The following is a 24,568-nucleotide window of genomic DNA, read 5'->3' as shown; positions in this document are numbered from 1 at the left end:
TAAGCCTATACAAAACGTACTGCGCTGCTCTATTGAAGAACAGGCACTTGAAATCAGTGGCAAGAGGCTATCCTCTCAAAACTCGACTGTTCCACGCGACTGCTTTTGTGCTCCCGACTGACCCAAACAAGTAAATGGACAACCCCATCGGGCGATTGCTGGACACCACGCTCGGCTTTCGGGGTCGGCAGAACCTGTTGGCTTGGGCGTTTGCGGTGCGTGGCGTACGGAGCCGGTGATGCTTACCAGCGCGTGGTCAACATGTCGGGGGACGCGAAGGCTATAGCGGAGGGGAGCAGGGAAGGCCCAAGACCCTGCCGGGGGAGTGGGGGCGAAACCCGACGGCCACGCACGCACCCTGCGCCGCTTTCCTGGTGCGTCACCGCATGAACACCCACGTGGCCTGGGCATGCCCCACCCCCACTCCACAGGGCGGATTGGCCTACTACTTCATCTACCTCCCAGAGCAGCGGAAAATTGAGGAGCGCAAGGTAGGGCCGTCGGCTGTGGCTACCGTTTGGCTACCCGAATACGCACTAGACTTTTATGCTGAACGAGCAGACGGGGCTGCGCACAGGTAATATACGAGCAGCGGCGGAAGCATTACGAGGAGAAGGGGGTGGCGGCGGCAAAGGACGCCGTGGCGAAGCCCCAGTGACGGCTGGTGCTGCGGCCCGTGTGCGCGTGGCGGCGTTGTCAAACCGGTGTGTGTCGTTTAGGCATGTATTCTTTGCCGCTTGCCGGGTGGCTTGCACGAGTAGCTGTGTTAAAGACCGCTTCGGTGATTGTGTTGCGTACGTCGTCCGTTGCCATGCCGCCGGGACGCATGCCTCGAGGTCACTGTCTCCGCACGGCACCCGCACCAGTGCCCTCACCAGCGACTCGCACCTCGCACCTGCACTCGTGTGTTTACTGCAGGCCCAATACATTGAGCGGCGCAAATATTATGAGGAGAAGGGCCTGTGGGACATTGACCGCGCCAAGCCCGTGCCGGACAAGCAGCAGAACGGGCTGCTGGTGGGCTCGGCCGCCATCAGGGCGGAGGAGGAGCTGCAGCAGCGGCTGCGACAACGGCGTCAGGGGGCGGCGGCGGCGGCGGCAATAGAGGCACCGGCGGCGGATGAAGCGGCGGTACAGGCGGTACCAGCAGTGGCGGCTGTGGCGGGAGGGCGAGAGAGTGTGGCAGAGGTGCCTGTGATAAAACACGTGGACACGCTGGCGGCGGGAGGGCAGCCGGCTGTGCAGACGCCGGTAGCGGAGCAGGGGGGAGCGCCTGAGCGGTAGCAGCGGCTCGGCAGGTGTCTGCGAGCGCCCAAACTTGTTGCCGCATGCCGCATGGGCGCATGGGTGCGTGGCCATGCGAGTGTTGGCCATACATGAGCTTAGGCATGGCGCGCGCAATTGGACGGCTCACCCGGGTGCAGCGTAATGTTGGTGATGGCGGCTTGGATGGGAGCATGTGGAGTGGCGAATGCAGCCGGGCGCTAATGGGCTAGCACAGATGCGTTTCGCGCGTGTGCGCATGCGGCCGTGTTGCCGCGTGAAGTCCGGAGGCACGGCATGAGGCGGCGGCACAGGACCTGGCGACTGCGGCGGCGGCGCAGGACCTGGCGGCGGCGCAGGGCCTGGGCCCAGCAGTGGCGGCATGCATGTGCGTAGCAGAGGGGCAGGCAAGGCCACGTGGAGGAGGAGAGCGCGGTGCCGCCCGAGAAGCGGCGCCGGCGCGCAGGACCACAGGTTGAGACCTGTCGGTGTCTGGTTGGCGGTCTTTGGTGGCGATCATAGCGTGGCACAGTGTGGGGAAGGATTTGACGGCTGTGCTTGTGCTTGACAGCGGGACTAGCCGGGCACATGGCTGGCTATGCGGCTATGTCCGGGAAATGGGGTAGTTTTGCACCAACGTGGCGTGGCGGCACAGCCCATCTTTCCCCTTGAGCGGGAGAGCCACCCTTTCTTGTCAACAGGCAGTGCACGAGGTTGCGTCATGAGGTTGCATGGACTTTACCGTATATGGGCTGGAGTGGGGTGCCAACATGCGGGGCGAACCGCGAACGTGCAACTGGGGCCCAACCGTTCGGCATTTAGCAGGGGCAAAATGCGTGCTTCTGATACCACTGGGCTGTGGCTGGAGGCGGGCTTCACAAGTGAAAGTAACATGGGGGCGCATGAACGAACTGCAGTGCTGCACATGTCTCTGGGTGCACTCCCTCGTTAATTGGTACAGTATGCGTTTCAACTTATGATACTGCCTGCACACATGCACACAATCCGGCCGTCTCTGCCATTCCCCGGCAGGCCGGCACTCCCACAGTTGCGCCGCGCCGGCTAATCTAGCCCTGCCAGGGCGCAAGTGCCACATGCCCGCCACGCCTGCTGCAGCTCGAGTAGGCCCGCGCACTGCATGCGGCGCACTGGCACGCCCCTGGGTTCCAGCAAAGCAGGTTGAATGCTTGCCTTGTCTCTGGCTCGCAAACTGCGTCAGCGGCTAGTAGGTCCCTCCTGCATCTCGGAACCTCGGGCCGCTTCATTTGCACTCCTTCCCAGGGTATCGGCCTCTTAGCTTCCGTCCTGTCGGCATCCCCTGCACTGACTGTGCACCGCTGGATGCCAATCCAATGCACTGGCCCACCTCCCGCGCGTTGCGCCCCCGTGCCATGCCGTGCTGGCATTCATTCGCATCTCAGTCGCATCTCATTGGCATCCGCGCTTTTTGCCCAAGAGAAGGCAAATCCACAGGGCATGCGTGGGGCACACGAGCCGCCCCCGCTGCACACGGCGGCATCACGCACAGCATCGATCCATGCATGCCGCAGCAGCGCGGTAGGTCCCATGTCCTCATGCGTACCCCGCCAGCCCTCCCTTCCATATCTCATGCGATCTCACCTGCCCCTGCATTCGTGGCCCCGCCGTTCCTCCGGGCCCACACTATGCACCCCACCCTTCACCAGCCTCGCTCATCCCCCGCCCTCCTGCAGCCCAGGACTTGCCGTACCGTATGTACTGTGGCGAGTAGCCACGTCATCCTGCCCTGCCCTGAATTGTCAGTTGCCTCGCCTCGTCATGCATGCATGTCATACATGTCACCGCCTGCATACTCGCGCACCTCAACTATGGTACAATCGGCGCCTGGCCGCCGCGTGCAGATATGATACATGTCGTAACAAAACACAGCACATTCGTGCCTGCCACCCCAATGCGTGCATGCGCAGCATGCACGCCGCGCACTAGTAGTTGCGCCCCTTCACTCGTGGCGTTTGGCATACGCAGGCCTTGGAAGCCTCTGTCTCAAAATGCCAAAGCGTGGGTGCCCCCGCCCCACGGCATCCTTGACCTCCCCTGGTTATGATAACAATGGGCGCAAACCCAGTATGTACTACAGATCCTCAACATAAACACCAACTAAAGTGTTGCTTAAGCCCTAGCGCTTCACAGCACTAATAATGCAAGTGCCGAGCATGGAGGGGCAGCCCTCGTACCACAAACCAAACCCGTCCCCGAAGTGGGCTCAACTGGTTCCAGCGCACTGAAGCGCCCAAAGAAAACTACAAATGTCACCAGTGCCAGAAAGGAAGCCAACTTTGCATATGCTATGCGCGGGCTCTGCCCCCCAACCCCCAGGAAGTCAAACTAGGTTACAAAGCGTGTCCATGTAAACCGCTCGCAAAAAAGCTTGTAATGTACACCTCTTGCCACACACGTGCTTGCTCGCCTGGCTACTCAGCAGCCGAAAGGGGACGGGAGCAATCACCACTGACGCCTGTTACGGCGGCTGTAGCGGCGCCTGTAGCCGTCGCAGCTAGCAGCAGCCGCAACAGCAGCGGTAGCCGCTTGTGTGCGTCTGTGTGTGTGCTTGCGCGTGCGGCGCCTCACCATGGCTCCTCATCCCGCGCACAAAGCAGCAGGTACCTTGACACATGGACAAAAAGCAGTAACAACAACAACAACAGCAGCAGGCGGCACCGGTGGCGGCCAAGGCGGTTGCGTGGAAGCGAGCGGGGAGCGCAGCCGCCCGCACCACACACCCGCACCCTGACCCAGCCACCGTAATACTTGGCTCGCACTCTCCCTGTCTCCTTTACTGTACCAGAGTATTCATACAAAGATTGGCGATTGGGGCTGAGCCCACGGGCTGAACCCCTCCCGGAAACGAATCTCACAATGCGCTCTACCAGGGCGCGTCATCCCGAGTGCACAGGGCCAGATACCTGTTTGTGTGTGTGCGTGCATGTGCGCCCCCGCCGGCCGGCAGTAGCAGACAGACAGGTTGGCGCAGCGGGCGCGGGACACGGGCGAACGGATGCGGGCGGCGCGGCGGACGGGGCATTGGGATGGGGCAGAATCGGCAGGGCGGGAGGGAGTGGCGGGAGGGAGTGGCGGGAGGGAGTGGCGGGCCAGCAGATCGTCAGCACCGTGAGTCCGTGACTGAGCGGGCTGCCATATGCATGTCCCTCACGTACTCCCGTACAGGCACACACACACATTACATCAGTACGCACAGCCCTATATGCTACATCCATGTGCGCACGCACGCGCGCACGCACCTCTCCTCAGGCGCCTCCCCGAAAGCGCTCAGGCACACGGAGAAGCCCGCCGTCAGCGCCGCCGCGGTCGTTGCCGCCGCCGCCGCGTCGCCACCTCCCGCCGCCTGAGTCGCCTGCGGCACCGCCGCCGGCACCGGCACCGGCACGACCACCTGCACCGGCACCACCGGCACCACCTGCTGCGGCGGCGCCTGAGCCGGCGGCTGCGGCGGCTGCGGCGGCTGGCCCCCGGCGTGCAGGTTGTGGTGTAGGTGGTAGTGGGGGTGGCTGACTGGCACGTGGGCGCAGGTGGGCGGGCCGCCGATGATGTGCAGCAGCTCGGCCCGGTCCACGCCGCGACCCACGCCGTACGCGAACAGCGACACGTGCCGCTGCTCGTCAGCCAGCTGGTCGGCCACCTGCCGGGCCTGTGTGACAAAATGTCACAAGGGGCCGGGAGGAAGAATGTTAATCAGGGGGCCAGGACAGTAGTGCTAGGTTCAGAGCACGCACAAACACACGAACATACACACACGCGCGCACAGCCGCGCACACACACACGCACATACACACCCGCGCGCGCGCACACACACACACACATTCCTGGTGCTCTTTAACACACACATTCCTGGTGCTCTTTAACACACACATTCCTGGTGCTCTTTAACACACACATTCCTGGTGCTCTTCAACACACACATTTGGCGCGCGCACGCACCTCGTGAGCCTGGTAGGAATCCACCCGGCCGTCCGTCAGCAGCACCACGTGGCGCATGGCGTCCGGCGCGGCGTCGCGCTTGAGCAGCTGGCCGGCCTTGGTCAGCGCCACAGCCACGTTGGTGCCGCCGTTCATGCGCACCTTGATGGATGGGGGGCAGGCGGGGGAGCAGGCAGGGGAGCAGGCAGGGAAGTAGGCGAGCAGGTGGAGAGGTGGGGGGTTGCAGGGGTGGGCAGGTGGGCAGGTGAGCACTGGGCAGGGAGGGCCGGAGGGGTGGGCACTGGGCACATGGGCAGGTGGACAAGTGGAACACGTGCCAGCCGTGGGTATGCGGAATGGGTGTCTCGGGCCCGCAGTGAGCTGTTGTGGATTCCGTGCAGGCGCACGTGCGTGGTGGTCAGCTAGGCCACTTGAGGTGCGTGAGGGCTGCAACCCGGGCTGGGCCTAGCCGGTGGCATCATAACCCAACCATCTCGCCGCCGCTGCCTCGCTCTCACCATCTCGCGTGTGGTCTTGCGCAGCGCCTCCGAGTCCAGCGGCGCCAGCCCCACCTCCACCCGCACGTCGTTGCTGAACTGGACCACCGCCACCTGCGTGCGCCAGGCCAGGCCGTGTGTGCCGGCATGTGGGCGTAGCGTGTGTGGGCACGTGTTCAGACAGCGCATACAAAGGCAAGTGAGTATCTGCACTGTACCCAACAGAACGTGAACTTCCTTGTGTGCCGTAAGTGTTTGGTGGCACGCGCGCGCGCGCGCACGCACACACACACGCACACACACACACACACACACACACACACATCTCTGGCGTTTTGTTCGGTTCCAACCGTCACACGCACGCAAACACGCACCTGCAGGTTGGGCACGCTCTCTGCCAGCTGGTTGGAGGCGTCCACACAGAAGCCCAGCATCGCCTCAAACTCCTCTGCGATTGCGGAAAGGGATGGCGGGGGCAGCCTTGTGTGGGATGGGGGTTCCCAGCACGACCAGTCAGGCGGCATCAGGTGGAAGGGATTGCAGGTACGATAGTCGAAGGAGGGGGTACACGTGGGCGGAACTTGGAGCTGGTATGTAGGTGGCCAGTGCCGCGAAATGCCGTGCGAGGCTTCGCGCCGCCCCGCCCCGCCCCGCCCCAACCCGCCCTGCTGTTCCCTCACCCACCTGCGTTGACTGAGCCGCTGCCGTCCACCAGGAACACTACATTCACCTGTGGTTGGGCGGTTGGGAAAGAAGAGCAATTGATCGGTCAAGAAAGGGAAGGGAAAATCAAGCTTACAGGTGTGTGCAAGCGCGCTCTAATGAGTCAGGAGGGCAGCCGTGGAGGAAGGCGACCGAGCTGCCTTCGGCATGACGCACAAGCCATGCACACACATACGCACCCCACCTGTTGCACGTCCCCCACCAGACGTGTAGCCAGCTTCTCCACACTGGCGCGCAGCTCCTCGGGGCAGGGCTTGGTCCAGGGCGCGGCGGCCTTCTCCGTCACGTCCTTGCTGCCGTACAGCCGCTGTGTGTGCGTGCGTGAAGAGAGGCGGGGGGGGGGGGGAGAAAGGGGAAAAGTGCGTCGTCGGGAGCGATTGCAGTGTGCGCGGTGAGGTCGTGGTCAAAGTTCCCCGTAAGACGGGAGGGAGACGGGTGGCGAGATGCCAGGAAGGTCTAGGTTGCATTAGCAGATGGGCACGAGGGTGCAGGGACGAAAGGGCCAGAGGGACGAAATCCGCCGTAGGCGGGCGGGGGCTGCTGGTGGAGAAGTCAGCATACAAGTGGACGTGGAAGCACACTAGCACACTAGATGCCGGGTCGCGAATCGCAGCGGTGTTAAGGGCGAATTTCAGTCCGCGCTTGAGCTGAAGGTCTAAATACTGCGCGACTCGACAGGTCCGACAGCAGGAGCGGGGCAACCACCCCGAGATGGCGCAACGCTGTGCTAGCTGTGCTGATATGCAGCTTACCCGGTAGCCCCCCGCGATGGCCGCTGCCCGGCGCGTCAGCTCTCCTGGCTCTCCCCATCGCTCGCAGTAGAGTGAGCGCCACAGGTTTTCGCAGCCCTGCGTCGAGCGCAAGCCGAAAAAGTGCAAACGCGATGGCGTTCGTCAGCAAGCGGTTCCTCGCTCGGCGCCGTGTTGTAGCTTAAGAAACCAGGCTCTACAACCTAACGCATGCAAGTGGCCATCAGCGCACAGCCGTTTGCCCGCAGCTTGCGCAGGACGCGGGTGCACTGGCAGAGGAGTGCACCAAACGTTGGCATGCCAGGGGCCTCACGCGTTTTGCACGCCGGCTTCGCCGCCCCCGCGTGCGTAACCGCCCGTCCCTGACACTTTGAGCAACGTTGCGGCCCTTCCGCGCGCATTGCGACTGCCCGGTCTGGGGAAAGCGAAAGCACGTACCGCAAGTGCGTTGAAGCGCTTGGACGCGCTCGACAAACGCGCTACATCTCTCGGGCACTCCAGCCGCGCCAGCACTGTCGCAGACAGCACATCGTCGGGCACTGCACATAGGCCGGCCTCCCCCAGTTGAGGACCTCGGGACATTTTAGGGTTCTGCTGCTGACAACTTTTCTGCGATTTGGGCCTCCGGCACCCTTGCAGCAGCACAGCTCCTTGCTATTGTGTGAGTGGCTATTCAGTGCTTGAGGCGAACGTGGGCGATGCCAGCTGGAAAAATTGTCGATGCTTGCCCGAAAGATGAAGTTCCCCGAGAGGTTGGATGAGCCGCGTCGAGTGAGCTTTTATAACTGCTTGCTGTAATGAGCAAATTTTTGAGCGGCCCAGCTTGAGGAGCGCCGAAAATTCGGGCACCAACTGGCGACCTGCGGGAAAGATGCACAAGTTGGCTCGCCCCGATCGCCCTATATTCTGCGTGAGTGCCTTGCTTTCTGACAGTTTCGGGCCGCGACGCTGTGTGCTGACATGTCCGGCCCCACCAAACGCTCACAAACGCGGGGCCGCCGGCGCCCTTCTCGCGGCCCTTCATCGTCATCCTGGCCTCGCAGGGCAATTTCGAGGTACGTGAAATCGCTCGCCGCTGAGTGCATGACATGAAAAGCCTCGCAAGTCCGGCAGGGATTGTTCTTGGACGATACACTGTTCCGCAGCCTGCTACTGCCGGCCGCTACTGCCGCTTGCTTCTGCGGCTTGCTTCTGCCCCGGTGCCGGGTGCCCTGGCCCCTAGGCCCCTAACGGATGTGCCAGGGGAAGTGCGGGTAGACAGGCAGGCTTGTTGAGCGGCAGCAATTCAAGCCGGTTGACGCCGCAGCCGTCACACACCAGACGGATTGTGTGCATGTGGTTGACAGTTGCGTTGCACCGACCCACCCATCCACCCACGCACAACTTCGAGGCGGGATGCCCCGCATGTTGCCGCATGCCATCAACGTCACCCGCTTAACCCTTGATTCACTGGCTGCAGTACGAAGCACAGGAGCGCGATGTGGTGCGGCTGTTTGAGACATTCGGGCCCGTGGATAAGATAGGTGAGGGGTGAGGGTGCGGGTGCGGCCTCAATGCCGGCGCCGCGCATGCAGGTGCTTGCAGCGGGCAGGGCCGTAGGGGTGCAGGCCGGGCAGGCGCTGGGCGCGGGTAGGAGGGTCAAGTATGGGTCGATGGGCCGCCGCCGTTGACAGCCAACCGCATGCACTGCCGCACAAGCGCCGCACAGCAGGCGTCCGCCAGCCAACCTTCGCGCTCGGCCAGCGGTGATGACTACTGTTTCGTGTCGCTGCCAAACACCCCCCTTCCTGCTCCCACACTCCCGCCCGTGTATGCCTGCCCGCCCCGCCCGCCCGCCTGCACCCACGCACACCTGCGCAACCAGAGATGAAGGAGGGTGAGTGGCACGTACGATGCAAGGGAGAATGCGATACAAGAATTAAGGTGTGGTCGGCCCACCACTGCCAGCAGCCAATCCACCCATTTGTGTCAAGTTCACCCACACTGCAGTAAATACCAACACACGCACACTCACACATGCACTCCTTCCCACATCTACCCGCTACTCCTTGCTGCCGCCGCCCCGATGTGCGTCAGGCACCGGCCAAACAGCCAGCCGCCGCCAGCTGTACCAATAAGGATTTTGCACGGCGGTTGTTTGTCGGCTTCTTAGCCCGCCGGCGGTGTCAGCGCTCCGTCAGTCAGACCCACAGCCAGTCGCCGCGGGCTGCTTCCGCGTCAGCACCTGGCTTACTCATGTCTTGCGTGTGCAGTCCGGACTCGCTCCAGCCGTGACCACTGCATACCGCCGCGCTCGCCGCACCCTGTATATGTAATGGGACCTACGGTCGGGCAGTCCGTGCGCCGGCGCCTCCACTCCGCCACCTCCGCTTCACCTAGTTAGTTGCCTTCGCCGCCGCCGGTGCCTCCACCGCGTCTGCCTTTCCCGGTCGACCCCCCCTCCCTTATCCTCCGGCCCGTGTTCCTATCAGCTCGCAAGCTTTGCCAATGTCTCATTACCTGCTGCCACAGCCGCTGCGTAGCGTGCGGGCGGGCAAGGACGGGTTGATCCATCTGCTACCTTATTGACAGCGCTGCAGCCGCCTTTGTCACAACCACGTTCTGGGGCATGGCAAATAGCAACCCACGCTTAACTGGGCAAAGCACCGTATCGGCGTATCACGTCCTCCTTGCTTACTTCGTATTCATGCATTCCGTCCTGTGGCGATACCAAACAGGCTTTGCCTTCGTGTACATGCGGCATGTGTGTGACGGCGAGGCCGCGGTGGCCGCACTCCATGGCTGGGAGTGGGGCGTGCAGCGGCGGCGGCTAAAGGTGGAGTGGGGCAAGGTACGTGCCGTGTGGGCGGTGGGCAGTGGGCAGTGGGCAGTGGGCAGTGGGCAGTGGGCAGTGGGCAGTGGGCAGTGGGCAGTGGGCAGTGGGCAGTGGGCAGTGGGCAGTGGGCAGTGGGCAGTGGGTGTGATGACCTGATGGCGCTGTCCCGTGATCCTGCTGGGTTGAAGAAACAGAGGTGGCGCGCGGGAGCAGCAAGCTCATGTACGGCGGTATTTAGAGGGGATGCTGCGTCGTGTATACGCGAGCGGTCATGTACATGCGCTCGTGCACGCATGCGTGTGTGTATGTGCTCCGCCGTGCGTGTGCGGTGCGGGGTGCATGCCACCGACTCACATTATTCCCCTCCTCCCCCGCCACCCCTTCTCCCCCCGCCGCCCCGTATGCGGCACGCGTACTGCCCCCACGCACCCACCCAGCGCCATGACTGGGAGTACCGCAGTCGCTGCAGCGGCTCCCCGCCCAGCCACAAGCTGTTCGTGATCAACTTTGACCCGAGCCGCACCGGCGAGCAGGAGTTGTGGCGCTACTTCTCTCCCTTCGGCCGCGTCACCCGCGTGCAGGTGCGCCGCCGCAGCTAGCCAGCCAGCCAGCCAGCCAGCCAGCCAGCCAGCCAGCCAGCCAGTAGCCATTGATGGGACTTGCATGCGCGTGGGACGGATAGGTTGGGGCCGGTGCGTGCCGCCTTGCTTCCTGTGGCGGTGGGCAGTGGAAGCAATGGCTGCTAGGCGTGCACGTGGCTGAGGGAAGCAGAGGCAGAAGGCCTGCATGCCTCCTCCTGGGTAGGGCCCACGTGGGACGGGGCGGGGCAGGCAGTTGAGGCCCGCACTCGGCGCAGCTGCGAGCGGGGCGCTCCGTCCTGGCCTCCCTAGGCCTGATTTTAAGCGCGAACTCACCGCCTACCCGTGTGCTCCGACGTGCACGGAAGCACGCGCACATGCATCACTACTGTTCCCACGCGCGCACGCACCTGCTGCTGCTGCCGCTGATGCTACTGACGCCGCATGTGTGCGGGTGGCGCGGGTGGCGCGGGTGGCGCTGCTGTGGTGCAGATGGTCCGCAACTTCGCCTTCGTGGTTTTTGCGGACCTGAGGGACGCAGTGGCGGCACAGCAGCGCACCAACGGCGCCATTTTGGAGGGCCGCACACTCAACGTCGAGTTCTCAGCATCAGGCGAAGGAGGCGGCGGCGGTGGTGGTGGGGCAGCAGCCAACACCGCCGCCGCGGTCGGCCTGCCGCCACTGCCGGGCAGCCCCGCCGCCGCCGCCACCACCTTCAGCCCTGGCCGCGCTGGCGGTGGCTACGGCTACAGCCTCGGCCCGGCTAATGCGTACGGTGGCGGCGGCGGGTATGACGGCGGTGTTGCTGACAGGGCGCTGCTCATCGACCGATGGTACTGCCCTCCGCCTCCGCCTCCGCTCGGCCTGAGGCTGCGGTCGCCAATGCCGGCGGCGGGCATCTCCCATCGGCGGCAGGACCGGCTAGACCGGCGGCCCGGGGCGGCGGGGGCTACTGCCGCCGCTGCTACAGCTGGAGACGACAGCGGGCGGCACGATCTGGAGGACGGAGAGTATCGGCGCCGCAGCCGGAGCCGCAGCAGCAGCACCAGCAGCCGCAGCAGCAGCAGTAGCAGCGGGGGTGGGAACCCGCGCCGCCGGCAGCGGCGGAGGCGGCAGCGGGGTGGCAGGCGCGTCCGCAACCGGCGGGAGCGGGAGAGGGCCTCGCGGCGCAGCCGCAGCCGCAGCCGCTCAAGGACCGGGGGCGGCAGTGGCGACGGTGATGACGAGGCCGACGACGTCGGTGCGGACCAACGGGACAAGAGGCGCAGCAGGAGCGGCGGCAGGTGCGATTGCTTCTGCTTCTGCTTCTGCTGCCTGAATATGCGCATGACGCAATGGTGCCGTGCTGTTATGAGAGGGCGCGTTGTGATGCATGCGGGCAGGGGGTTGGTGGTCATGAGGTCGGCTGTGCGTGCCTGGGAGCGCGTGGTGCCGTCCCGCAGACGCCATCCGCCCAGGCGCCCACCCACCTAGCTACCTGCTGGCCTCATGCTTGTGCTCGTCCCCCCATCCACATCGCGCCGCCTTGAAGTACTTCTCAATTCCCGATGCTTCCACGCCCTAATTCTACAAGCACAGGAAGTCCTCCTCACGCTCCTGCTCACGCTCACGCTCTCGGCGGTCAGGCACCGCCTCCGCCGGCAGCCGCAGCCGCAGCGATGAGCGGTGCAGCAACAGCCCGCCGCGCCGGCGGGGCCGCGGCCGGTCCCCCACCTCCCACAGCACCCGGCACCGGTCCGCGTCTCCCTCCCGCCGCCGCGGCAGCAGCAGCCGGCGGCGCGGCGGGAGCCGTAGCCGCCGTGGCGCTGAGCGCGGCCACGGCCGGCGCAACAGCAAGAGCAGGTCGCGACGGGAGGGCCGCCACCGGGACGATTTCCTCCAAGGCCGAGACCAGAAGCGGTGAAATGAGGACAACGCTGGGGGAGAAGTGGGAACCATGGTGGTAGCTCCTGCAGGATGACTGGCAGTTTTGTTTGTTTTGGGGGTCGGCACGCACGCGGCCACTCATCACCCGCACCACGTTTCGGCCGCTGGTGACGGCAAGCTGGCCCTGGGCTGGTTTAGCTGGATGGAGGCCGCAAAGAGGCAGTTGAATCGACACATCACGCGTACGTTGCACTGGGCAGTAGTCATGGGCACTGGGCAGTAGTCATGGCGTCCCGCCGGACGGGGCCTGGGATGGGGCCGCACACTGGCTGCGGCGGACTAATGCGCCAGCAGGAAGGTGTGCCATTCTGGCCAGGCCGTGCAAATTTAGTACAACGTGGCTGGCATGTGGCGTTGAAAGGCACAAGGAGTGAGTTGATGCAAAATATTAGGGGAGCCGTCCGTGGGAGCCGTCGTCTTTCCCACACTCAGTAACGTGACTTAAGGCTCGACTTACGGACGGAACCGGCAGGGCGTTGGAGTTGTCCAACGGATGTGATGTGGGCGACGGATCGTTTCCAAGAACCCTAACGAGCCCTGTCTCAAACAGGATTGTATATGCAGTAAGCAGTAACAACTGGCCGAACACTGGGCGTGTTGGTGGTTTATCGGCGCCACCGCGGCGCCTCTCATCCCGTCTGGATCCTGGGGCGTTCCGCGTGGGCATTCCACCCACAATCACAGAGCGGCGGGCTGTCGAAGGCACACGGCGGCCTATTGCAGGGTGACAGGGAGCGCTCGCTCAATAAATATAACACTCAGAGCTGCATCTCAGGCTGCAGAAAATAGAGGACAGGCAGTGAGACTGCCAGGCTTTTTTTGCGATTGTCTGTCAAAGTCTAACTGTCGGCGGGCAGCCTTTGCGTTAGTCGCGCTGGCAAGCCTACTTCATTCCATTCGCACAGGTCGTCCGAACAGGTATGCGAGCTAACGAGCGCAGTTGACTGATAACGCAAAGAAGTAAATCCGGTTTGTGTCCACCGAGAGCCGAGCAGTATTTGTGAAACATTATTAGCAGTATGCCTTGTTTTAAAGCATCATCAGGGCGTACGCAGCCGATTACGTTGCAGTTCACAGGGCCAATGTCTGGGCCATTGTCGTCGTCTTGACAGGTGTCCCGCTACTGACGCCCCGCAGTAGCAAAATGGACATGCTGGGCAAGCATTAAAGCGCTGGAACAAAACGGGAGTGAACTGTTGCTATCCGATGCCTCATGTCCTTGCAGGACGCTTCGTTGCCCACGTCCGCATCATCCTCACAGTACGTCTTGCTGGCTTGGCTTCGTGTGGGAGCGTGCTGGCTGTGTTGAAGCTATGGGAGCGGGAACTTCGACCGAACTTCCCGCCGTTGACGGTTTCCCCGCACTCGCTCGCCAATCACCGCCTGGCCTCCCGCAGGCAGAGGACAAGACGGTAGCACACACCTCTTCCCCACGCGCATCCAACATGGTCAGCAGCAACGCGCGTCAGGCGGTTAGGCTTGCGGCAGCGCTGCTGCCGATGCTTCTGGTGCTTGCGCCCATCGGCCGGGTGGCTGGACCAGGGGGGGGTAGAAAGCTCAGATTCTTACCCCATGCTCAAAATTACAGAGCTTTAGGAGAGCATTATGCACGTACTTTTAGTTTTTTAAGGGGGTGTCTGGTGAGGAAGTTCTGGGCCGCCAAAGTTGGGGGGTCGGTCCTCGTCCCTGGGGGTCCGTCGGGTTTCGGGAGCCCATCCTGGCGGATTTCGGGAAGCGCCCCACAAGCAGAACTAGGGGCCAAACGCAGCAGTACGAGGCTCATATGTGCACGTTATGACGTAATAAGCACAAACAAAGCGTGGGAGGGCTAAGTTGCGCGTCCGGGCGTGGACATGTCGGGACATGTCTCCACATTCAACACATGCGCACTGACACAGCTGGGCTCTGAAGCGCTGGTGCGCACGAGTTCACGCCTAACAAGGCTGCCCATGCACATTGTCCATTCGTCACGCGGCAGAGAGTTGAGCGCGGGGTGGTCTGGGTCGAGGGGATTTCAATGGATAGGATCCCGCCGGTGACCGAAGTCTCAGAACAGGACCGCTGATGACACGGAGTGATAGTGCTCATCGAGAGGAGTCGATTGACACCACTTTGGTATTAAATGGAGGGGGTTCAACCCCTGAACAACAAGGTTTTGTCCGTCGGGGGGTCGGTCATCGTCCCCTCAAGGGCGGTCCCGGGGGATTTCGGGGCATGGGGTCTGGCACTTTGTTTCCTACCCCCCCCCCTGGCTGGACAGGCTGTCCGGTCCTCGACCGAGTCCGTAAGTTCGGTTGGGGGCGGGGCATTATTTTTTATCATGGCCATGCACTGGATGGCCAACAGTTACTCAGGTTTTGGACTCCTGCAATGCGTCTGCCTTGGACCTGGGAAGGAGCAACCCCGCCCATGGCAAAATTGTGGGGAAGGCCACGCTGCGTCGCCCCCGCGCTGCACTGCACTGTAACGGTAACTCTGTGTGTGTGCAGAGGTACTCACGGTTCTTCTTCTCCGCCACCACAAACGAGGTTGACGGCTGCATCACCAAGTGGTCCCTGAACATGCTGGGCCTACTGGTACGTGCACGCGGTGCTGTAGCAGTGCAGCAGCCTGTGTATGACCACTGAAGAGTCGGAAAGCGCTTGCGCAGGCACGCACGCGCTTCCATCCGGGCACTCACACGCCTTTCGCTGGCACACTTTCACACACGCACATACATACATACACACACACACTGGCGCTATGTTCTTGTTGTGCTTTTAACACACACTGGAACCCGCAGACGGAAAACACTGACCAGACCGCGGGCCTGGACCGCTATGCCGCTGTGACGGGCTCCGTCAGCCGCAGCGGCGCCAACTGCCTCCAGCCGACCAGCCGCAGCATCGACTCATCTGTTACGGTCTCGCCCACGGCCGGCTTGCAGAAATTCAATGTCGGGTACAACGCCAGCCACATGACGCTGAGGGGCCTCGTCAACGTCAGTTACACCTGTGAGGTGTTCGGCGCGGACTGCGGGTGGTTCCGTGGCGGCTTCACCGTTGACGCGGACTGCAGCGTTTTCCTATATGCCTCGCCTAAGTGAGCGGCGCGCGGTGGGAATGCGGGAGCGGGGGCAGCGGGCGCCAGGAGGGCAGGGAGGATACTAGTAGAGTGCATGAGGAGGATACAGTAGAGTGCATGAGGAGGATACAGTAGAGTGCATGAATGCGGCAAGTGTGATATTTGGCCTTATCTTGCGCTGTGGCTGGCGCGCGTACCGTATAGCGCTGTGTCAAAAAACGACACGAAAGCCCTCCCTGTGTGTGTATTTGTATGTGTATGGGGAGGGGGGAGCAATCGAAACGTGCGCCTGCCTGCCTTGCTGCTAAGCATCGAGTGTGACCGCACCGGTGTGTGTGTGTGTGTGTGTGTGTGTGTGTGTGTGTGTGTGTGTGTGTGTGTGTGTGTGTGTGTGTGTGTGTGCGCGCGCGCTCTGTGTGCATGCGTGGGAAACGAACCAAACGGAAACTGCTGGTTGCACATGTGCGCTCAGGACCACAACCGTGGAGTACACTGGCAGCACGAAGGTCACCACCAGCAGCAGCTTCGCCAACTGCGGCATTTCCGCCCCCGGGCTGGCGTTCAACCCGAGCCCTTACATCTCTCTGAGGTACGGCGACTTGGTGCTGGACTGGACCAAGCTGGTGAGCATCGACAACGTAGCATTTGTGTCCTACTACACCAAGACTTTCATCATGGATGCTCCAGCCCACCGCCGTGTGCTGGCGTGAGTGGGCAGGGGGACGCTCCGGGTGCGTCGTATTTTATTATCAATCACACACCTCTCGTGCATCTATGGAAGGCGCCAGCCATACGGCATGTACACATATTACCCCGCATAAATCGAGGGAATGTGTCGCAGACCGTACGCATGCTGGCCTGGGGCTGCTGGGCGGGGGGGTTGGCGGCTCCGCATCGGCAGTCGGGTCTAGGTCGGGGGCTAAGTGGTTGCGAAATGCTACGTCAATTGCCTTATGTACATGGCTGCACGCACGCAGTAGCTTCCATGAGGGGTATCCGTGTTGCCTAGGCAAGCTTACTTATTTATATGGGAGGGCGCGGCCATGCAGCCTGTCATGCAATGAATCCTACAAGTGCCGTGACAAGTTTTGCCTGTTTATTTCCAAGCGGCGCAAGAATGTGCACTGGCGCTGGAGGTGTTGTGATGTGTACGTGTGTATACGTGAAGCTGACTGGGGCATTAGAAATATGGCGTGGGCGTGCAGTCCTTGGCGTGCTGTATGTGATGGCGTGTGGTGTGGTGGGGCTGTGGTGGCGTGTGTAATACCGGTATGCCCCGCTATGGACGTGCACGGCATTGTAAGATTTTGGCCAGTGCTGGGGCTTGCGTAAGTACTGTTGTTCATGTGAGGTAGCGGATGCCAGAGGCAAACGGGACAGTCACCGGATCAGAATCTTGAAGTTGGACCACTGGCGTCATTTTGCAGTTGGTGTGAATCAAAAAGGGACAGGCCAGTTGACTTGTATGAATGCAAGCGAGCGTGACCAGATGACCGGCTGCTGTTTGTAAGTTGCCAAGCATGGAGCCTGACGGAGCATACACAGGGACTGCGGTGACGGTGCGGTGCGGTCAGGGCTCCTATCTTAATGTCTCCAGACATTAATCGGCCGTTTTGGCCGTTTCCTAGACATTCCTTCCGGGGGCTATTGTCCGGGGCGAGACTTTGTTGGCCCGGGTTTGGGACCGGTTTTGTCCGAATTCCTATGGAGAAGCCCCCAAACCGCCATGTGCCAGACAAAAGACGGCGGCCACCCGGCCGTTTTTGTCTGGAGCTAGACATTACCCCAAAAACAAGATACGACCCCTGGGTGCGGTGCGGCCGTGCGGACGGGAGCCGCCGTCCTTTCAAGCAAGCCTCAGCTTGGTGCCACACAAAGGCCAGTACCCCATATGAGGTTAGCGGTCCTACTTTACTGCACCGGGGTATCCCGTATCCGCTGCACCTACGTGCCTGCCGCGCACCAGCGGCCACTGACCTATCCCGCACAATGGCGAGTCCGAGACTCATGTGTATACCTGAACATTGGAAGGGGGTCGGATAGGACCCCCGAGGCCCCGACTCCGGATCCAGACCGTGACCTCTGTCCACGAGCATGTTCTCAACCCATGCCCACAACCACTTTATTGGCTATTAACCCCGACCCCTGCTCGTATTCAAAGTACGATTGGTCATGGGCAGGGGTCGTCACTGACTTGTCACGGCATGTCAGGGGCCTTCCTTGAGGTGTTGGGGGCCGGATTGGCGTGCTTGAAAAGACGCAACACGCACAAGCGAACATGACGTTGTAGAGCCGAGGCCGGTTCTGCTGGGCCGACTATAAAGGACACCCTTCCCCCCGCCCGTCACCCCTATTATTGACGAGTGTTGCGGAACTAATGCGTACGTAGACCAGAGCGGAAGGCGGAGTGCCCCCCGTCCCTTAGCTAGACGAGCGGGCACGCGCTGCCAATTGCGCTGCGCTGCGCCACACCTTCATCCAAGCGGAGACCATTACGGGCCATTGGTCATACCGCCCTGTCGCCACCTCCCCAGCCCAAGAGCCGCTGTAGGTGGCCCACGGGTGGCCCGCGCCAGGCCAAGGCACTGGGCCCAACCAAGTTCCACCTCCAGAAGTGTGGTCGGCGTCCTGAACTTCAAAACTGCTAAACTTAAGCGTATGTGGGCTGACACAGCCTGACACGTACATCGCGGCGCCTTCAATTTGTTTGGAAAGCCGACATGGGCGCCGGACAACTTGTAACCAACCCATCAACAATACTGGACACCGAAGACGGCTGAAGATGTCAAGTAGGACTTAGTTATTGCCATTCCTTCCGCCCGAACAGGTTGGTTATACTGGCGTCGTCGCCGAGGGACCTAGTATCCTAATTTTGGGAACTGTCCATTTGTCGACCAATGAGACTGCTGAGAAGGTGCCAATCATTTGCTATCTAAGGCCGCCAGCGGCATGCTGGCGACGTGGCGATGCCCCGACATGCTGCATACGTTGTCAGGGCGCAACAGCAAACACATTTAGATGTCTTTGAGTGGTTTGCCTGTTATACATGAAATGAAGCACAAGAGAGGGCTGTCACTTGAGGACTGAACCGTTGCACTCCATTTCAGGGCGAAACCATTCTCGTCGTGGACGCTCAAGCTCCGGCGACTCTCGCTGCGCACGCATACTCTCCACTGTAGGGTTTCTGGGCTTGGGTTCTGTGCTGCAGCAGGCGTCTCCTGACTCCATCGCTGAACCACGCACACGGTCTCTCCCCCTACTCCCCCCACACACACTCCTGCTCCACTCTCTGCTCCCTCATCAGGAAAAAGCAGCGTCGTAAACGCGTTCCCGGCGTTCTTCAACCATGAGCGGTACAATCCTACACCAGGCAATCAGGCTTCCGGCGGCGCTTCTATCGCTGCTGCTGCTGGTGCTTGCGCCCCTGGGGCGTGTCGCTGCTCAAGCAGCCAAGAGCACCACCGAAACGGTCAGTCCAAACGACCAGACGCGCGTGCGTGATGCGCACCTGTTGTGTGGAGGGCAGCCCACCTGGGTGGTCCGTGAGCGGCACCAGGTTTCCACCAAAAACGCTGAACTCATGACCAGACGGGACACATAACTAGCGTGTGTGTGTGTGTGTGTGTGTGTGTGTGTGTGTGTGTGTGTGTGTGTGTGTGTGTGTGTGTGTGTGTGTGTGTGTGTGTGTGTGTGTGTGTGTGTGTGTGTGTGTGTGTGTGTGTGTGTGTGTGTGGGATGTGTGTGTGTGTGTGCGTGTGTGTGTACAATAGTGGCTCTGTCTGTAGCTCTCAGCCCGTGTCACGCGTTGCTGGGAAACCGTAGGTCGGGCGGCGCACACGCACGGAGACGCAGCCTAGCTTGCGCCAGTTCCTCACGCACAGCGCCTGCTGAACCGGGGAACAACCGTGCCCCTTGCCATTTGTCTGACCTGTAGCGCGAGTACAAGTTCGACATGACGGTCACCACGGCCGAGGTGGTAGACTGCTTGACCGTGTGGTCCCTGACTCTCACCACCCAGGTATGTGCGTGTTGCTGAGGGTTGTCAGCCTAGTCACCCGCCCCGCGCGCCCGCTCCTCTGGTCCACATGTTCACAACCGCCCCGCGCTTTTCCTTTGTCCTCGCAGGTCATCAACACAGACCTGAGCAGTGGGCCGACGCGCACTCCCGTCTCTGTGGCTGGAAACGTGCGCCGCAACAACTTGGGCTGCTCGCAGCCCATCTCGCAGCGCACCATCGTCGCGGGCTGGCAGGTACCGCTGTCCTCCACCAGCATCAACGTGTTCAACGTGTGGAGCGACGCCGGCCACATCACGCTCAAGGGCGTTGCAGACCTGCTGCCCTTCAGCGACTTCAGTGTTGGCCTCACCGGCAATGGCCGCGCCACGTTTAAGATTGATGCGGACTGCGCCATCAGCCCCACGGATCTGTTTCCTGCCACCCAGTAAGCGGCGTGAACCGAGGGCGAGGGCGAGGCGGGGGCAGTACATACGGGCATCAAGGGAGCTGCTGGGAATGGCGGCGACAAGTACTACCACCCGCCGGTGGTGATGAATTGTGTGGACTGCCGTTTGAGCGTTGCGTCGTACGTGTCGGCAAGTACGAGAGCGGAATGAATGACAACTGTTCGTGATGCTCATGCCTTCTTTCTATGAACGCGCAAAGCATGTGGCAACCATCGTGTAATAACTACCTGTGTGCAGGTCCACTGCCACCACCACCATCGACGGCGTCAAACGAACCACCACTACGGCCCTCGCAACCTGTGCGGCAAAGATTACTAGTGCTACCCAAGCTCCGGCGTTTGACCCGAAGTCCCTGCTGACACTGCAGTTTGGCGATGACCTTGTTCTGGTCTGGGCCAAGTTGGCCAGCGTTGACAGGGTAACCTTCAAGTATTCGTACATCAAGGAGGTAACCATGGTCAGCCCCAAGCATCGCCGCATACTGCGTGCTGCGTAAGTGGTGCTGCTTGGGTCAGCAAATGCAGCATGCTATTTGATGCCGCATGGTGTGAATGACAGGAGTGGGCGCGCCTGGTGGGGTAAGGTGAGGGGGTCACAAGCACTTGGCAGCCAACCAGCGTTGAGGCGCAACCAACGACACCATCTGGCAAGGCGGCCCAACTGCTGGCTGGCTGACTGGGAAAGCGCACGCATGACTAGCGGTCAATAGGAGTCGGCTGAACACAATCGCACGCCCACATGGAAGGTGCCAGCAGAGTCTAGCCAGTCATACAGCACGTACACCCAACGTCGCATGAACTTGAGGGAGGTGTGCCGCAGACAGCACGCACTTACAATCGCGTGGGGCTGCTAGGCGGGTAGGCGGCTCTGCATCGGCGGTCGGGTCTAGATTGGGGGCTGCGTGGTTGCTAGATCGTTGCTGGCCGTGTGTGCACGCTGGTGCGTGCAGTCTGCTGCAGTAGCTGCCATGAGGGGTACCCATGCATGATGTTGCCGCAAGCAAGCAAGCTAACTTACATGGGAGGGACAAAACACGACGGCGCTGCCAAGTAGCATGTCGTGCAGTTACTTTAAAATTGTCCTCTGTTCTTTTGGAGCGGCGCAAGGATGTGCACTGGCGCCGAAGGCGTATATCATTGTCCGTTAAGTGGCGTGCCTTGCACGTGTACATACAACCACCTTCGTGTGGCATAGAGATACCGTAGTCTCCGATGTAGTCAAGTCTTCGGCAGTGCGGCTGGTGCCAAATACCCTGTGATAGGTGCGAAGCTCGGATTATCTTGGATGCGTAGGGCACGTGTAGTATAGACTCGTGCGTGCCTACCGAGTGATGGACGGGTGGGACGGGCATAGGATTAGAAGCACGCACGTTGAATCTATCCATGAACTTCGACTGTGTGGAACCCGCGCTTCTTGCTACATGTCCGCGGCCTTTTCATCTTTCCCTGGTCTCGGGTTGCTTCAGCCCCCCTCCCCTCGTCCAGGCGCGCCCCGCGCCCCGCCCGCAAGGACGAGTGGCCACCATCCAGCGGCGGAACCGCCTTCACCAAAGCGTTTGTGACCACTTTGGGTTAGGTTAGCGGGTTGTATGGGGGCCATCAGCTGGAAGGAGCGGCCTGGCGAGGGGTACTGAGGGGCCGGCTGCAGTGGGCGCGGGGTGTGGGGCCGCAGGGCCGGTAGGCTGGTGGATAGCACTAAGCAGCGTCATCACGTCATGAACGCGTGTAGGCGGTCAGCGGCTGCAGTTGGATGACCCATCAGGGCCCCTCTGCCCCCCGGCGTGCTTCAACCCTTATAGCAGGCACATCGTACTCGTGAACTGTGCAATGTTCATGCAGAGATGCCACATAGCAACATGTGATTCAGCCACGATCGCACGCTCTCGCACTCACACACTTGTCAACGTAATCCCAGACTATGATATCTTATGATTGATCGCACGCAAGAACGCTGAATAACATGTGATTGGAAGTTCCTACATTGCACCACGTACGGTATGGGCTGACTTGCTGACGTGGAGGTGCTGTGTCACGGCGCATGCAGGTTATAGCATCCACGCACTCAAGTAGACATTTGTGTGTGGGACAGGGCGTCAATGTGTGCGGTGCAAAGCTTAAAGTCATCCTTGCCAGCAGACATTCGCAACGTTTCCATAAAAAGCAACAATGTAACCGCCGCTAGAGAGTGACATGTACGTAGCGTGCGCATGCTGCGCACTCCAAGCAAGTTTCGTCGTGGGCAAGGTGTCGTTCCACGTCACACTCAACAGCACAACTGTACCCATCACCTATCAGTCAGGACGCTTTTCATACCAAACAGTTCACATGTGCAATGACTTGCCGCGCGCAGTTATGCATATCTCCGTGACAGCCTACCACCACACCGCCACCCTCAACACACGCTCACGCGGCCTTCTTGCCCGCACCCGCCGCCGCACCACCACCACCCCCGCCCGCCACCGCCGGCGCGTCCGCGCGCAGGCTCGCGAAGGACGCCAGCGTCTTGGCAATCGCGTCCTTCATGCTGATCTGCGGTGTGTAGGCAAAATCGCGCTTGGCGGCCTTGATGCTGAAGGTGCGGTTGGTGGTGGCGATGAGGATGCGGTTCACGGTGAAGTCGCTGCGCAGCTCCTTGCCCAGCGCCTTGACCAGTGGCAGAACCAGGTACTCGAAGATGGCGGCCAGCACAATCACCAGCAGGAAGGGCAGGTGGATGCGCGGCCGGCCGTAGCCCAGGCCAGCACACATGTCGCCCATCATGTCCCAGAAGCGCTTGGGCTCATCATTGGTGACGAAGTAGGGCTTGCCCGCCAGCGCTGCGCCCGGCTCCAGCGCCGCCGCTGCCAGCAGATGCGCGTGCGCCACGTTGCCGGCGTAGGTGAAATCGCACTCGTTGCGCCCCGAGCCCAGGATGTACTTCATCTTGCCGGCGCGGGCGTTGCGCGCCAGCGTGGGCACGAACACGGCATCTCCCTCGCCGAAGATGCCGCTGGGGCGCAGCGCCACGGTGGCCAAGGTGGTGGCGCCGGAGGCGGCCGCAGGCTTGGCCAGCGGCTTGCCGTTGTACTCGAGCACCATCTGCTCGCCCAGGATCTTGGTGCGCGTGTAGTGGTCCATGGGGCGGGCGGCGTAGGGCGTGGCCGCCTCGTCCGCCATGACCAGCGCCTTGCCATCAAACACCACGGACGCCGAGCTGGTGTACACCACCTTGCCCACGCCCGCCGCCAGGCAGGCCTCCAGCAGGTGCCGCGTGCCGTCCACGTTGACGCCATTCATCAGCGCGATGTTGAGCGCGTTCTCGCCCGTGGGCGCAGCGGTGGCGATGTGGAACACCACATCCATGCCCTCCACCGCCGCCGCCACGTCCGCCGGCTTGCGCAGGTCACCCACGACGCTGGCATGCGGCCGCGGCGACTCCAGCGGCCGCACGTCAAACACCGTCACCTCGTACTTGCCGCTGTCCAGCAGCTGCTGCACCACATGGCGGCCCAGGAAGCCCGCGCCGCCGGTGACTAGGCAGCGCAGGAGCGCCTTGCTGCTGGCGGTGGCGGCGGTGCCAGCGGCGACGCCGTCGGCCGCGGTGGTGATGCCGCTGCGCGTGGTGACCATTGGGCACTGCTAGCCGTGACTGCGAATTGCTACTGCTGCGGCTGCTACTGCTGCTATGCCTGCGCCGGAGCCTTCTTTCCCAGTTAGGCTGCTGCTCTAGGCCTGCTTCGCCAGGCGCTCGCTCTTAGCCTTGCGCGCGTCCTCCAGCGCCGCGTCTAGGGCCTGCTCCAGGATGAGCTTGCTGTACTCGCTCTGCAGCGTGGGCCGGTGCTCCGTCAGGTCCTTCGGCAGGTAGGGGCCCTTGGGATTAGCAGCGGCGGAGCGAGTCTGCAGAAGCACGTGACATTCAAGAAGGGACAGGGTGTGCGTCAGTACGGGGAGCTGCGAGGCGGGCGTGGCGCAAGTCGGTGACCGCAACTGAGGCACGGCCCAACCAGCGCGCAAGGGCCCGCCCTATCCAACCCCGGCGCGGGCTCCGCTCCCTCCGCCAAACGCTTATAACGTGTACAGCTATCATATTGCAGCCGTCGCCGAGAGCGCGCAGCACCCTGCCCTCCACGATCGCACTCACCCACTCCTCGACAAACTCCCAGAACTCGTGGTAGCGGCCCAGGCCGAACCCAACCACAATCGGCACGCTCACAAAGAGCGCAAAACGGAATTTCTGCGGGGACAAGAGCCAGCGAGCGTAAGGCGAGTTTTGATGACGCGAACGCTGTCGGTACCTCAGCTTTTGGACAGAGCGCTATCTCACCTCTAGACGGCTACGGACAGTGGGATTCCAGCCAACACGCGAAGACATGCTAAATGTGGGAATCGGAGCTCGTCAAAGCGAATGAAAAAGTCGATGCAAGTTCACAGGCACGATTTGCACTAGGCGGCAGCGCGTGCGGTCAAGTCGAGCATAAAAGCAGTGCTGCCAGTTTCCGTGGCCCAGCTCTCGTTGTGCAAATTTTCCTGCATGGGACTCGGTCCCGATCGCGAGACT

At 61.8% G+C, this 24,568-nt stretch overlaps 6 protein-coding genes across 7 annotated transcripts; 4 read left to right on the top strand and 2 right to left on the bottom strand.

The window, feature by feature from the left end:
• Positions 1-21: 21 nt before the first annotated feature.
• Positions 22-2,167, top strand: CHLRE_12g518851v5 (uncharacterized protein). Its single transcript, XM_043068353.1, has 5 exons — positions 22-215; positions 432-491; positions 578-600; positions 656-704; positions 919-2,167. Exons 1-5 carry the CDS (start codon positions 135-137, stop codon positions 1,282-1,284), a joined length of 579 nt encoding a protein of 192 aa, XP_042918448.1. The 5' UTR covers positions 22-134; the 3' UTR covers positions 1,285-2,167.
• Positions 2,168-2,172: 5 nt separating this feature from the next.
• Positions 2,173-7,931, bottom strand: CHLRE_12g518800v5 (uncharacterized protein). 2 transcript variants are annotated; one of them, XM_043068352.1, is made up of 9 exons: positions 7,625-7,931; positions 7,190-7,285; positions 6,622-6,744; positions 6,399-6,444; positions 6,089-6,162; positions 5,736-5,828; positions 5,239-5,379; positions 4,542-4,948; positions 2,173-4,205 (listed from the first exon to the last, which is right to left on the bottom strand). In XM_043068352.1, exons 1-9 carry the CDS (start codon positions 7,766-7,768, stop codon positions 4,166-4,168), a joined length of 1,164 nt encoding a protein of 387 aa, XP_042918447.1. In that variant the 5' UTR covers positions 7,769-7,931; the 3' UTR covers positions 2,173-4,165. The 2 variants fall into 2 exon arrangements, with proteins under 2 accessions (XP_042918447.1, XP_001697073.1); XM_001697021.2 differs by having other exon boundaries at positions 2,173-3,906.
• A 100-nt stretch (positions 7,932-8,031) lies between these two features.
• On the top strand, positions 8,032-13,147 carry CHLRE_12g518772v5 (uncharacterized protein). The gene is made up of 8 exons (XM_043068351.1): positions 8,032-8,096; positions 8,230-8,241; positions 8,646-8,709; positions 9,051-9,062; positions 9,904-10,016; positions 10,439-10,582; positions 11,072-11,862; positions 12,158-13,147. Exons 1-8 carry the CDS (start codon positions 8,058-8,060, stop codon positions 12,480-12,482), a joined length of 1,500 nt encoding a protein of 499 aa, XP_042918446.1. The 5' UTR covers positions 8,032-8,057; the 3' UTR covers positions 12,483-13,147.
• A 114-nt stretch (positions 13,148-13,261) lies between these two features.
• Positions 13,262-17,277, top strand: CHLRE_12g518750v5 (uncharacterized protein). Its single transcript, XM_043068350.1, has 7 exons — positions 13,262-13,423; positions 13,731-13,765; positions 13,903-14,034; positions 14,766-14,789; positions 14,995-15,081; positions 15,288-15,586; positions 16,041-17,277. The coding sequence occupies exons 3-7, from the start codon at positions 13,951-13,953 to the stop codon at positions 16,276-16,278; spliced, it is 732 nt and encodes a 243-aa protein (XP_042918445.1). The 5' UTR covers positions 13,262-13,423; positions 13,731-13,765; positions 13,903-13,950; the 3' UTR covers positions 16,279-17,277.
• A 454-nt stretch (positions 17,278-17,731) lies between these two features.
• Positions 17,732-21,444, top strand: CHLRE_12g518700v5 (uncharacterized protein). The gene is made up of 6 exons (XM_043068349.1): positions 17,732-18,395; positions 18,676-18,743; positions 18,873-19,037; positions 19,503-19,586; positions 19,694-20,010; positions 20,270-21,444. Exons 3-6 carry the CDS (start codon positions 18,915-18,917, stop codon positions 20,526-20,528), a joined length of 783 nt encoding a protein of 260 aa, XP_042918444.1. The 5' UTR covers positions 17,732-18,395; positions 18,676-18,743; positions 18,873-18,914; the 3' UTR covers positions 20,529-21,444.
• Positions 21,445-21,679: 235 nt separating this feature from the next.
• CHLRE_12g518650v5 (uncharacterized protein) lies at positions 21,680-24,478 on the bottom strand. The gene is made up of 3 exons (XM_001697022.2): positions 24,335-24,478; positions 24,152-24,244; positions 21,680-23,907 (listed from the first exon to the last, which is right to left on the bottom strand). The coding sequence occupies exon 3, from the start codon at positions 23,638-23,640 to the stop codon at positions 22,435-22,437; it is 1,206 nt and encodes a 401-aa protein (XP_001697074.1). The 5' UTR covers positions 23,641-23,907; positions 24,152-24,244; positions 24,335-24,478; the 3' UTR covers positions 21,680-22,434.
• Between the last annotated feature and the right edge of the window lie 90 nt (positions 24,479-24,568).

Source organism: Chlamydomonas reinhardtii, chromosome 12 (assembly GCF_000002595.2).
Source record: "Chlamydomonas reinhardtii strain CC-503 cw92 mt+ chromosome 12, whole genome shotgun sequence".
Classification (NCBI taxonomy): Eukaryota; Viridiplantae; Chlorophyta; class Chlorophyceae; order Chlamydomonadales; family Chlamydomonadaceae; genus Chlamydomonas; species Chlamydomonas reinhardtii.
Note: the sequence above shows the minus strand (reverse complement) of the source record. Positions and strands in the feature narration are given on the sequence as shown.